At 30.7% G+C, this 14,701-nt stretch overlaps 2 protein-coding genes across 2 annotated transcripts; one reads left to right on the top strand and one right to left on the bottom strand.

Annotated features, from left to right (window-relative positions):
- Positions 1-117: 117 nt before the first annotated feature.
- LOC137838879 (protein MAIN-LIKE 2-like) lies at positions 118-2,033 on the bottom strand. The gene is made up of 7 exons (XM_068648092.1): positions 1,974-2,033; positions 1,782-1,889; positions 1,330-1,688; positions 1,172-1,263; positions 1,032-1,117; positions 363-938; positions 118-291 (listed from the first exon to the last, which is right to left on the bottom strand). The coding sequence occupies exons 1-7, from the start codon at positions 2,031-2,033 to the stop codon at positions 118-120; spliced, it is 1,455 nt and encodes a 484-aa protein (XP_068504193.1).
- A 3,131-nt stretch (positions 2,034-5,164) lies between these two features.
- LOC137836524 (probable carboxylesterase 18) lies at positions 5,165-6,312 on the top strand. Its single transcript, XM_068645195.1, has one exon. The coding sequence runs from the start codon at positions 5,231-5,233 to the stop codon at positions 6,266-6,268; it is 1,038 nt and encodes a 345-aa protein (XP_068501296.1). The 5' UTR covers positions 5,165-5,230; the 3' UTR covers positions 6,269-6,312.
- Positions 6,313-14,701: the final 8,389 nt, after the last annotated feature.

Below are 14,701 nucleotides of genomic sequence, written 5' to 3'. Positions count from 1 at the left end.
TTATTCGCATTTATGTTAGATAAAAAATAAAATAACAAACACTATAACATAAATTAATTAAGCCATATTGTACACATACAAAGTTACTATCATTACAATCATGTAATAAAAAAAATATCAACGACGTCCACGAACATTACGTGATCGTCTCGTGTAGACTGCCCCGTCATCTGTCACACTCCGGGCTAACTTTAGCGCTGTCTCCGTACTCTCATATGCGTCAGTGCCTTCAGTGACCTGACGACAATCTATAATGCACTGGAGGATATTGACAATGCGCCTAAATATACCCTGCACCAATTTCAAAATAAGTTAAACTTGTCAAATATATTGTTTAATCACATAACAATAAAAAAACTTACCGCCTGTGCACGCTCATCTTGAGACGAATGACCTGCCTGCTCAGCATTTGGACTATGAAGGCAACAATGTGGTACAACACTGGGTCGATCTCCAAGTTCACCTCTGCGAATGTATGGGTGTGATACCGTCCTAAACCAAGACATGTACTCAGGAACACATGCAGATGGACTAGAAGCAACTCTCAAACCTGTCACCACGTGGTGATCAAACTGCAACCACGTTTGATCAATGACATGTGCACCAGGAGCCTCAGCCGCCATCGGTGATGGTGGAATGCTCTGCTCATACCCAAATTGGCACAAAACACGCTCGGGCATATGTCTATGTGATAAGCTGCCCAATCGCAAGTGACTTGAGAATAAATAAATGGTCTCAAATGGTCTGCTCAATCTATGGTCCTCATACGGAGTCCAGATGATGTCATCGTGTGTGACCCCATCCAACTGCAACCGCACATCACCAACTACGCAAATATGAAGTGCAACAATATACCGTGCTACCCGCGGGTGTACCTCGTCATATGAGGGATTAATATCCCTTCTTCCCTTGCTCGAGAAGTGCTCATAAATCCATGCCTACGTAATTCAATCATATTAATTATAAAATATTTAATACAAAACATTATGGAATGTAACATGTGATTGCTAATTATTTGTATGGTTTCATACCTGAACCAGTGTCGCATAACTGGCCAATTGCTTCGTGTTAAAATAAGATGCATCCCCCAACTGCTCATATAGATATGTAAGTGTTGCTGCTCCTCATGCATATCCATGACACATGTAGATTGCTGAATAACAATAAGTACGATATAGATACAGAGGTGGCACTTTTATCTGCAAAAATAGTGCATCCAAGCAGATGCAACAAGTAAGCCCTGGCAGCACACTCCCAAGCCTCCTGAGCGCAACATTCCTCATATATATCTTGAAGCAACTCAATCGTACGTGGACGCCTCAACACTACCTCATCTCAGCCTTCCCCCGAGTCTCATCCACCCCTAGTAACTTAGCTAAAATTGTTGCAGCTCCGTTGTAATCTAAGGGCACATATGTTGGGAATTGACCCAAAATGGGGAGGTGTAAAAGAGATGACACATCATCAAGTGTGATGGTCATCTCACCTACAGGAAGGTGGAAGGAGTTTGTCTCCCGATGCCACCTTTCAACAAAGGCTGAAATCAATCCCTTGTCACCCACTTCATAACTTATATTGCACAAACTAAACAATCCGGAATTTTGTACAAGTAGCTCAATATTAGCATGAGGCATCCCAAATTTACGTAATTTCCTACCGTGAGATACCAATTTAAGTTCTCCCTGATCCTAATATAAATTTTGTATATATTAAATATAATTAAATAAATTTAAACAATAATTAATAAAGATAATTTAATTGAAGGTTTTTTTCGTTCTTACCTCACCCTCCCAAAGCTTAACAACAATATGGTCAGCAAAATTTACCAGTAAAGACATATCAGAAGGTCCTCCAGGAAACCCTTCTCCATGGTCTACTTGGTCATCATTCTGTAATCCTTGTTCGTTGTCATTATCAATATGAACATCATCATCAATCCTTTCCTCGACACCACCTCAGTCTCTTCTACGGACGGATGTTGTCGGTCTTCTGCGATCATGATCCTGAGATCCACCACCTCTAGTTTTAGCCATATGTATCCACAACACAATTTAAATTTCAATTATTTACAAATAATAAATAATATAATCATGAATTTGTGTACATAATATAAAATTTAGAAATTTTTTTTAACAAGTGGGTTGGAAACTAAATACATAACAAAAACGCAAAATCACAAAAATACAAACTTTGTAAGAACACTACTGGATTACATAATCCGAAACATACACAATGTAAACCTAAACCGGATTACATAATCCAGAATTACTAAAATACCTAATCAGAATTACTTAAATAACCTAAACCGGATTAAGTAATCTAGTATTACTTTACATTCTCAACTATACCGAATTACATAATTAAGTGCCTATTACGAAAAAATGCAGAGTACCGGATTACACAACAAACGAATTATAATACCAGATTACACAGCAGCAGGTTTCAGAAGCAATGCAAAATCTGGAAAATTCAACTTACTAACCTGTGAAGAGGGCACTTTGGATGTGTGAGTGATAGAGAAAGTGGGGTTTAGAGAGATTTGAGAGATGAAGAGAAAGAAACCTTCGAATGGGGGTGTGGAGCGGCGCCGCTGGAAGGAACAGAAAGAAGAGGCACGAAGGTGAAAGTGAAGGTTAGGTAGGTTAAAGGTTAAAAGTATATTAAAATATTATTTTAATTTTTTAATATTTTTACTGAAGGGTATATTAGTAAATGTACTTTTAGTATGGGGGTGGGAGAAGAAGTCATGGAGGTGCAGGAAGAAGCTGTCTTTACTCCTTGCTACCTTGTCTTCCAAAAGTCGCACTCCGAAGTACTTATTGGGCTCAATAGGTTCAACTACAACCTAAACTAAAAATTAATATTTGCACATATTTTACAAATAAAAGGAAAAATAACTCTTAGACTGTATGAGTTCAAGAAATCCAAAATAAAGAAAGTAAACAATTATTTTTATGAGCAAATACATTTTTTATTGTCATGCTTCTAGTTATCCTTTTTAGATATCGTGTTGTTATTTTTTGTTTTGAAAATGGTGGAAATTCGATTTTTTGTTTGAACCAAAAGAGTGTGGTCTTGAGGAATTGATCCTTGATACATTGGTTGAGGTCACAACACAAAACAATGTTAATGAATAGAGAAAACAAATTGGGCAACAACAATGTTTAAGAGAAATTTGATGGGAGGTAAGCCTTAAAAGAAATTGAACTCCATAAGAGTGAAAAGGGATGAGTAATAACCTATATTGAATGAAGTGCTCCCACACAAGGTACCACTTGCACCATTTCTATTTTTTCATTCTCTAAGTTAGAATAAATAGTTCCTTGTCCCTTTTATTCTTTCTTTGTGTTTCAAGATATATAGATTTATTCTGTTTTTGAAGGTCATTTCATGTTGTACTTGTGTGGATGTCAGAGTCAAAGTAGTATTGATACATGTTGGTACACAATTTGTTGTTGTGCTAGTAACTCCCTAATTCCTCAACTTCTTTCTCCTTCGCGCGTGCGCTCGTCTGGTCGGCGGAGTACCTGCGATTGTGCTCTGACGCTCAAGTCAGTCCTAGTGATTAGTCTAGTCTCTCAGGATATCAAAAACATACCCGTTCCCCCTTTCAGAAGTCCCTTATATAGGTTGACTTGGGTCTCTTCCTATGTGGGTCGGATAGTTGGTTGCCCAGACATGTGTCATGGCTAGTGGTCTCCAAGTCGTGCATAGTGGTTCCCGATATTACAGGAACATGTTTCAACGTGCCTTTGACCTGTTCAATGATGAGTAGTAACCCTTTGTCACATATTTATAATATTATTTATTATTTATTAATGCATTCGGTCGTCCGGTGTCCGGTACACATGTCAAAAAATGTTAAATTGTGATTTACTTAAAATTGGTAATTTTATAATAAGAAATTATTAATTATAATAAAAGGTAGGAATTGAGTGTATAATTACAAACACTATCATGAGAACCAAAACATTTATTATTTGAAAAATTAATTCATTACATTTGATTAAAAAAGAAAAAGAAATGTACCATTGTATCCTCATTATTATTTATAATTAATTAATGATCCTTCTATTGATATATATTGTGTGATATGTATACTTGTTTCATGAATTCTTAATTCCTATTTATATTATAGTATATGAGCACTCAAATTTTTTATGTCATAATCTAATAACAAATAACCATATAGTTAAAAGATATTGATTGTGTAATAATTAATTTAAATATCATATGTAAAGTAGTTTTCAATTATCTCACAATAATTTTCACTCATAAAATAACAAGGAAGCATATGATAAGTTAAATGTAAAAAATAATATGCAAATAGATTATAAAATTTAAAATATATTTTGTCATTTCCAAAATTCGAATGTTTGAGGATGATCTCTATAATGATCCTTGACAATTGCAACTTTGGAGTGTTGAGATATGACAATGAGATGATGGGAGTTTCATCGTTAAAAATACTCCGACAATATTAATGAAAACATAAAGTATCAGTGTAGTATGTATTTAATTTGGATTAGGGACTATTTATTGGTCTTTTGTAGTGTTCGTCTATCTCTCTTCGAAAAAAAATCAAAACAACTTTCTTAATTGTTTCTCATATTCTCTTTATTCATGCATGATGATGCACATAATATATTATGTTCTGTTAGACTTATGTTAAAAAAGAAACAATAATAAAACACACTTGAATACAGTAAATATCAAGTATATCTGCGGGCTTCAACAACTAGATTCGATCGCCAAATTTGATCTATAAAACTATCAAATCCAACTCATAATGATCGGATTTTAACCTGATGTTAACTAAATAAAACATATTTTAATATAAATTCTATTGTAATAATATTTAAGAGAAAGTAACGTGAACTCAATTTCATTTAGTTAATACTTTTAATAACAATCTTGTAAGAAATGAAATGTTACAGACTTTATAACAATTAGGCCAAGAACAATTTAGGTGTAATTTAGGGAAGGATTATTTAGACATCTCATTTTAAATGAAAACAACAAAATAATATTTGTATATTTGTAATAAATAAGCTATTTTTATCAAAGAACCCCTTGGAAGCTTTTATTCCTATCTAACTATGGATAAATAAAGACCACTTTTCTTTTAGGACAGAGAAAATGACATAAGTGTGGTGTTGGCACATGTTATTGTTCCTCTGCGATTCTCCTATTTGAAGCTTCACTCGCTCTCAGAAACGCAGAAACGAAAATGGTGACATTCAAAGCGCCTGAAACCTCAAAACCCAAGCCAGTTATACCTTGGAAGGCACGCATTTCACTAACCTTTCTTTCTACCATTTCCGACACCGCGCGCCGCTCTAACGGCACAATCAACCGCCGCCTATTGAACCTCCTCGACCTCAAGTCCCACGCCAACGCCACCCCCGTCAATGGCGTCACCTCCAAAGACATCACCATTGATGCCCAAAACAAACTCTGGTTCCGTGTCTTCACCCCCTCAGTCTCCTTCGCCGCCGGCAGCCTCCCCGTCATCATCTTCTTCCACGGCGGCTGCTTCACCTACTTCTCGCCAGACTCCTTCGGCTACGACGCCTTCTGCCGCCGATTATGCCGCCACGTCCCCGCCGTCGTCGTCTCGGTCAACTACCACCTCACGCCGGAGCACCGGTTCCCGACGCAGTACGACGACAGCGAGGGCATCCTCCACTTCCTCGACGAGAATCCCATGGTACTGCCGGAAAACGCTGATGTGTCAAAATGCTTCCTCGCCGGGGACAGTGCCGGTGCCAATTTAGCTCACAATGTCGCAATTCGGGTCGGGAAGATGGGGCTCCAGGAAAACCGGGTGGGCAATTTAGGGCTCCGGAGAATCCGGGTGGTCGGGTTAGTATCGATCCAACCGCTGTTCGGCGGGGAGGAGCGGACGGAGGCGGAGGTGAAGTTTGAAGGCGTGTCGCTGGTGTCAATGGAGAGAACCGATTGGATGTGGAAGGTGTTTTTGCCTGACGGGTCGGATCGTGACCACCAAGCATCGAACGTGAGTGGGCCGAATTCGGAGGATTTGTCGGGTTTGGATTACCCGGATACCCTTGTGTTTGTGGGTGGGTTTGACCCGTTACAAGATTGGCAAAGGAGGTATCATGATTGGTTAATAAAATGGGGTAAAAAGGTCCAATTGATTGAGTATCCAAATATGTTTCATGCGTTTTATATTTTTCAGGATTTCCCTGAGTCCTCTCAATTGATCACACAAATCAAGGATTTCATCAACACCAAACTCTCCTAATTCAATTCATCAATGTATTTTCATGTAAAAATAATATGATTATATTTTAATATAATGTTATATATGTTTAAATTTAATTAACAATGTATTAAATGTTATTTTAGAGTTTTATTATGTATTGTAATTTCTAATTATAAGATTAAGTAATTATAACTCGATCCTTCTTCTGTCACGTCCTTCTGCTAATTTGCTTATTTATAAATAAAAATATTACATTTTTATATTTTCAAGACTATTAAATATCATCTTATTTGAGCCGGTTTCTTTATAAATAGTAATAAGAACAAGAAGTAAATATAAAAGGAATTAATCTTATTTAAAATCAATTTATGCATTATAACTTTTAAAGAATTTAGATCATAATTGTTTTTAGAATTAAATAGGTACTGGCTAGGTTTTAAATAGGTTGAAAGATAGAAAAGATAGAGAAGTTATGTATAATGAAAAATTAAACTAAAATAAATAAATAATAAAATTGGGAAATACTGTACCAAAATTCAATACATAGGTCCAAAATATTTATACATTTAATAATTGTAAAGTGCAAAGAGTAAAAGTCCAATTAAGTCAAAAGTTCAATAAGTGAGTGTTATAAATTGATTATGATTTTATCATCGAAGTCCCTTGTAGATACACACACCCGAGAGTTAATTCTGAGCCCAGAAGTCAAGAGTTGAACTTAACCAAGCCAGACAAGTGAGAGTCCATATCCCACATCCGAGAACCAGTCCAAACCCAAAATAGTGAACATTGTAGCCAAAAACCCAAGATAGCAGTGAGAGTCCAATATACTGAGAAGAGAAGAAGAGTATTAATTGTTTCTAAGTTCCTCTAAGTACAAAATATATAAGTTAATTTATATTTTAAAAAACTTTGTTTCACTTTCTTATAATAGAGAAAATTTTCTAAATAATATATATATATATACTTATTTTGCACTTAAATAGCTATCTACGGTTTTTTATTGTGATAAACATGTATATGCTAAAATTCTTCTTCCCCTATTCTCCCTAAATTCAACATGTTGATATTAATAGGTTATTTAATATTATATATATATATATATATATATATATTAAATAGTGACAGTTATACAGTTTGGTGTTTCCTAGCCCTAATACTGACTTGAGCGTCGGAGTGCAAACGGTCTCTAGAGTGCGTCCTCTGTCTTTGTGTTTTCAAGCATTCATCACAGAAAAGACACTTGCAAATGTAAAATTTTTGGATGTGAGAGCGATGTAGACGCATGAAGACGTTTCAGGTCAACGGTAGGAACATATTCTTATACCATAATATTCTAATATTTATTATACAGTTTTTTTATTAATTATATAAAGGTCAAATCACTAATTTATGTTTAATATATTTGGCAACATTCAAGATATAGTTACTATGATAACAAGAATAAACTAATTTTAATTAAATATTTGAAAGAAAATGTTAATTAGTTTATTATAGTTTATAAAAGATTGAATTTGTAATAAATTAACTTATGCTTATTTTCTTAAATAATTAAAAATGAAATGATTTAATGAGATGATTTACCCGACGCCTTGATCTTATAATAGTTTATTACATAAAGTTCTCACAATTATTTTACCATCTATTCGATTCAGAGTTTGATTTTTTCTGTTCTACCAATTTATTTCTTTTTTTTATATTTATTTTCCTCTTTATCACATATTTATACGACTCTTTTATTCTAATCGCATACGTATATATTATTTGTTTTATCATATGCGAAAGTTAAATACCCTATTCATATCAATATGTTGAATTTATGGAGAATCACATAGTTTGGAAGCATTAAAAAGAGACTAGAGAAATAAAAGTTTCACCTCAAAGCATCTATCATCATTGTTCCAACTTCCTTATTTTTGTGCAAATGGTTTAAAGGTTTTATTGCAAAGGGAAAAGGTAAGTGGAAGGTTTCATCTTATCAAGTAGTTGTTTATTTATTAACATTCATATATTTATTAGTTATTTGTCTCTTTGGTCATAGCATATGCATACATGGCATGTTGATGGAACTTCAATAGATAGTCATGAAGAAACATTAACCAAAGACATTAAGGATGATTTAAGTGAAAAATAAGAGAACTATGAATATGTATTGAAAGATGAAGATTTTATCATGACATATTCTTCGTAACATATTGTATTAGGAAGTCAATTCGAACATAACATTGAATATGAACTTTACTAACGCATGTTTTTCACAATAAAAGAAGTTATGTTTAATGTCATAAAGCAATATTACACGACAACTTCTTTTTTATATAGAGAGGAGTTATATAGTGTTTTTTTATACTCTATACACAATTTCAATACATGATTTGTGTGTATAATCTTCTATCATTCAACACAGTGTAACACATAGTGATTTATTTTTTATTTTAGTTTTAAAATGCATTTATAGAATTGTGTGTGGTGTGTTTTTTAAATTTGAAGCTAATATCTTTGTTATGTCGTGAGTGTTGAAATAAAATGACCGGAGTTTGATACTAATTTCACTTTGTTATGGTAATTGTGATTACATTTTTCTATAATGCATGTTAGTTATTTTTTTTCATGTTTCAAAATGTATTTTTTATTCATTATTATTATGCTTCTATTGATCTTGTATTAATGGTGATTGGTTGCATGACTCGTTTTTTATCATGATTATTTTGTAAATCATTATTGGTTGTGTAAAATGGATTGATGATGATTGTTGATGTTATTTTGCTGAGACTTTCAGAGTTTGATGAATGAGTTGTTACTTGATATTGTTATTTATATATGTTTTTAAATGTATATAAATGTTGTGACCCCTAATTTTCAATTTTCAACAACATTTATCATCATTTTCAACAAATCATAATCTTAATCAACGTTTTTCACTTGGTGTAAGAGGTGTGGTGTAAGTTATTTCGATTATTCTTGTAGGAACTAATTGAAGGAAATAAGAGAAGACAAAAGATTGTAGAATTTGATTGAAGGTAATTGCACAAGATTGCAAATTGTTGAGTTCGTCTTATTCATTTGATTTACTTCAATACTATATAATAAAATTACAATTACTGAAAGCTATAAAATATAAATACTAACATGCATGTAAACTGACCATTAATGCAATAATAACAGTAAATTAGTTTAAGGGTAATAAAATCAGAATTAATAATAATAAAATCTGAATTAATAACCAACAATTCTAAGGTTCTTTCCAATAAGAGGTGTGATTTATATTTTTTTTTTCAAATTTTCCAACATCAATTTTGATATGAGGCATGATCTAGGTTGTCTAACCATTTTGACATGACACACACTCTTGGTTATTTCAACTATTCTAATGTCCTATTTGACACAAAGCGTGATTTATGTATTTAAAACCATTATATCATCAATTTTGATAAGGGGCACAATCTAGATTCTTTCTATCATTTAGTTGTCAATTTAGACATTGGAAATTGCTAGTTTATGCTTTCTGAAGTTATTAATAGAATAAACCTTATTTCATTTGAAAATTAAAAAAAAAGAAACATAAGTTCGGTAAAATATAAAAAGAAATAAATATCTCACAATTGTTTTCAAATTATGGCTCAACTATGTTTTGCCCGTATATTTCAATTTTGAAAGGATTCGTAGCCCGTATAAGGTTTTTATTTGTTTTATAATCCCATTGAAACTCTTCATGAAAGACTTTCAATTAAGTTCTTCATTGTATCTTTTGTTTCCTTCAACGCATTTTCATCTGATCCTTTGTCTTGCCTTTCCAAATCCTTAATTGTCGATGACATAATTTTCAAGCATCTACCTCGTCATCCAAGTATTTTATTAACCATTTTATTATCTTCAAAGTAATGAATTATAGTTTGACCTTCATCTTGGCAAAATATTTTGTCTTTTTTTATATGTGATGAATTTATAATTGAACATTCTTATAAAAACTTGTTGTGTTGTTAGTGTTGAATACATGCTATTCTTGAATTTCTTTGTATCATATGTTTAAAATTAAGATATGTGTACCATATTAATCTCTACATGATACTATGAACTCTTCATTATTAAACTTAAGGGTTTTTTACCATGATGGAGTTATTTTTTTTGCTTTTTACCAAAATGGGGTCTGTTTTAAAAAAAATTACAAATTTAGGAAAGTCGTGCCAATTCGGCACAACTTCATATGCACAAATTGTCCCAATTAAACACGACTCTGCCATGTCATACTGAAGAAGTCGTGCAAACTTGGCATGACTTCTGCCCTATCATACTGAAGTCGTGCAAACTTGGCACGACTTCTGCCTTGTCATACTGAAGTCGTGTCAACTTGGCACGACTTCATATGCACAAATCGTCCCAATTAGACACGACTCTGCCACGTCATAATTTTTTTTATTGTTTATGTATTGGGTAATAAGTTATGTAATGTTAAAAATTAATTTGATACATAATTTTCTAAGAGTGTTAGTTTTAAGGAACAAAAAATTGGATAATCGTGTATGGATCATGTTTGAATTGAATGAATAAATACATAGAGGGTCTTTATTCATTCAATTCAATTCAATTACACGATTGTGTATTTATTCGTGTATTTATTCATTCAATTCAACCATGATTCATACACGATTATCCAATTTTTTGTTCCTTAAAACTAATACTCTTAGAAAATTATGTATCAAATTAATTTTTAACATTACATAACTTACTACCCAATATATAAACAATAAAATTAAAAATAAATAAATTATGACGTGGCAGAAGTCGTGCCAAGTTGGGGACATGACAAAGTCGTGTCTAATTGGGACGATTTGTGCATATGAAGTCGTGCCGAATTGGCACGACTTGCCTAAATTTGTAATTTTTTTTAAACGAACCCCATTTTCGTAAAAAGCAAACAAAAATAACCCATGCTCAAAAACCCTAAACTTAAAATTACATGGTGTTTTATAATTAGGTGGACAACATCCATTTAATACTTTGATTTGAATTTAGAAAATTACCTAACATATTTACCTTAGACAAAAACAAGATAAATCTATGAAAGGGTGAAGAAGAAATTATATTTTAATTTTTTATATATAAATACCATTTCTACTATTCAAAATCTATATAACCTTAACTAATCTTTAATCAATTACTATTACACTACACAAGTGTTTTAAACAAATATTTAGTAAACATATGTGTAAATAATCTAGTCTAAAGCATACAAAATTATAGCACATTTAAATTATATAAAACTTCAAAACTTTTGTATTTATATTTTTATGTATATATATATATATATATATATATATATATATATATATATATATGATATCGTTTTATCTTTATGGGTTCAATTTGAAATTTTGATAGTTTTAATTTTTTAAAGGTGTTTACTCGTTTGCTCCAAATTATAACTTTTTAAAAAAAATCTTATAATCGACTTATGCGCTGATGAAGTCCATGCTAACTTTTTTTCTTTGTTTATATTTTCTAAATTTTTAAGGTCGATTCATGCATGGGTAAAACTCATTTTTAGCATTCTTTTAATTTTTAAAAATTCTAAGCGTGGGTTAATATAATTCTAAATTTTTTTTAGTTTTTTTATCAAATCCACACATGATTTTTTTTAAATTACAGAATAATTATTCTTGTGTCATCCAAATCGACTCTCTTAATTTTTTGTTGTTATTTACATGGGTGAAGCCCACACATAAATAATATATTATAATATGTAATTTCTATATAGGATCTTGTTATGTGCATGGAATTTAAACTGAGTATCTTCCACTATTTTAGAGTATACTGAAAGATCGATACAGTGTTGACGAATCAACAATGACTTTTGCTTCTTTACACGTATTTTTTTTATCGATTCTAATTTATTAATTTCTTGTAGCGAAATCTTATAATTTTTTTAATTAAAATCTACTAAAAATTTGAATAAAATATATAAAAAATATAAGTACTGAACTATCAATTCGAATGTTCAATAAAAAATATATCATAAATAAATACATTATTTTATTGACATGATAATTAATTATGGTAATTATAAAGAACATAAAAGAGAAGATAGTAGTTTACAAAAGCAGCGTTTAATTATGTACTAAAGAATATATCTTTCTTTGAAGCATTGGAAGAGAATAAATATTGAAGATTATTTAAAAATATTAATAAAAGAAGAAAACGATATATATATATATATATATATATATATATATATACACACGTGTGTGAAAAATAGTAAGAGAAACAATATTCTTTAAAGAGAAGCAAACATATATAAATTTTAAACTCTGAAAAAAGAAACCATATTTCTTATAACATAGTATTTTTTTTTCTCTTTTAACCATATATGCAGAATTAACGAAATACATTAAGATAAAAATGTTAAAATATTTTAAAATTTAGAGAGTATAAAATTATTTAAGAAAAAGATAAAGGAGAAACTATATAAAAAAAATAACACTAAACAAAATATATAAACTTAATAAAATGACGTAAGTTAAAAAAAAATTAATACTAATATTTTCAATTGATAATAATGATAATAATTAATATTTTACAAATAATTATTTCTTGTTCAAAATCTAGCTAATTATTTTATTTAAAATAATATTAATTTTAATTTAATAAATATGAATAATATATAGTATATATTAGTTTTATTAATTCATTTAAATCAATTCAAATCAAAATATACACAACAATAACTAGATAATATATATATAGTTATGCATATTTATAAATTAAAGCAACAAAAAAATTCAACTTCCTTCATACTAAATAAATGTGTAATTATGTGATAAAATATTATATATATATATATATATATATACTGAGAATAAATCTTGCGAAAATTTTAATTTTAATCTACTATAAATTTGAATAAAATATATCAGAATATACTAACTTTCCAATTAAAAAGTATATCATTGCACTATCAAATAGAATTAGATAGAATGTTCAGAATAACTAAATATCATCAATAAATACATTATTTTATTAACGTCATAACTGATTGTGGTAATTATAAATTGATTTCACAAATTTTAAAAAAATTAATTGCTATACAATTTGAAATAAAAAATAAATTAATTGCTATACAATTTGAAATAAAAAAAAAATTAATTGCTATACAATTTGAAATAAAAAAAAATTATATATAAGATAGTGATTTAATCAATCTAGTTAATTTTGAAAGTTATATGTTTTTATGAAAAAAAAGTAAATAAACAAGCTCAGTCACATTTTAAAAAAAATTCTTTAATAAAGTATATTTATTGGTATTTTGCTTATGTGAGAATTTTTTTTTACTATAATAATATACTTGATTATTATATAATTACAAATATTTTTTTTAAATGTAATATTATTAATATTAATATATCTTTATATTTCTTTTATTAATTATAAAAAGATGATACATGGTTACATTTTTTTATAAAGATTCTGAGTGCACTAAATAATAACACATGTTATACGAAATCATTTCTCATTTAAAATGATTATCATGTAATTGGGGACAAAATCAAGCAACAACAACAACAATAGTTTTTTTTTTCTCATAATGATCATTAATTGCATGCATGCACTACATTGATTCGTTCTTTACCTCTCTTCTCTAAAACTAATATATAAATAAACAAAATATACAACTTTTTACTATCACAGCTAACTCTTTCATTAGCATTTTTCTACGGTGTTCAAGTTAATTATTCCAACAAAATCTTTACCAAACAAAATGATGTCGAGAAAACCACTCACCAAGAGCATGTGCATTCTCTTTTTGTTCTTAATAGCAGTTGTGACAGCCACTGACAAAGTTGATGGGCACCATCGTAAACTTCTTCAGGGTGATGTCCCTTTTGTTCCTAATGTCCCAAATGTTCCTTTTGTCCCTAATGTCCCAAATGTTCCTTTTGTCCCTAATGTCCCAAATGTTCCTTTTGTCCCTAATGTCCCAAATGTTCCTTTTGTCCCTAATGTCCCTTTTGTCCCTAATGTTCCTTTTGTCCCAAATGTCCCTAATGTCCCTTTTGTTCCCAATGTCCCTTTTGTTCCCAATGTCCCTAATGTCCCTTTTGTTCCTGATGTACCTAATGTTCCTTTTGTTCCTTTTGTCCCCAATGTCCCTAATTTCCTTGATGACCCCAATGTGCCCGAGGAACATCATGACATACCTGATTTCTTCAAAAAAATATCTCATACATTCAAAAGTTTTGGTATTGTTAGTTACATTACCATCTTTGTATTTTTGGTCATTATCATCTTATTAGTTGTCTTCATTTGGTTACGTTACTTCAAAAAGGGTCAACCTTCTGCACAACCACAACAACCACCACAACCAGAACAACCACAAGAGGAGTGATGCACTGCATCAAAATATAAGTGCACACGTTCAATAAATATATTTAGGACCATTAGGTTATTGTTTTGACATGATTTATCTTATTAGTGAGA

This window comes from Phaseolus vulgaris, chromosome 4, assembly GCF_000499845.2.
Source record: "Phaseolus vulgaris cultivar G19833 chromosome 4, P. vulgaris v2.0, whole genome shotgun sequence".
In the NCBI taxonomy this organism is placed as follows: Eukaryota; Viridiplantae; Streptophyta; class Magnoliopsida; order Fabales; family Fabaceae; genus Phaseolus; species Phaseolus vulgaris.
The sequence above is the reverse complement of the archived record's forward strand: the minus strand, read 5'-3'. Positions and strand labels throughout refer to the sequence as shown.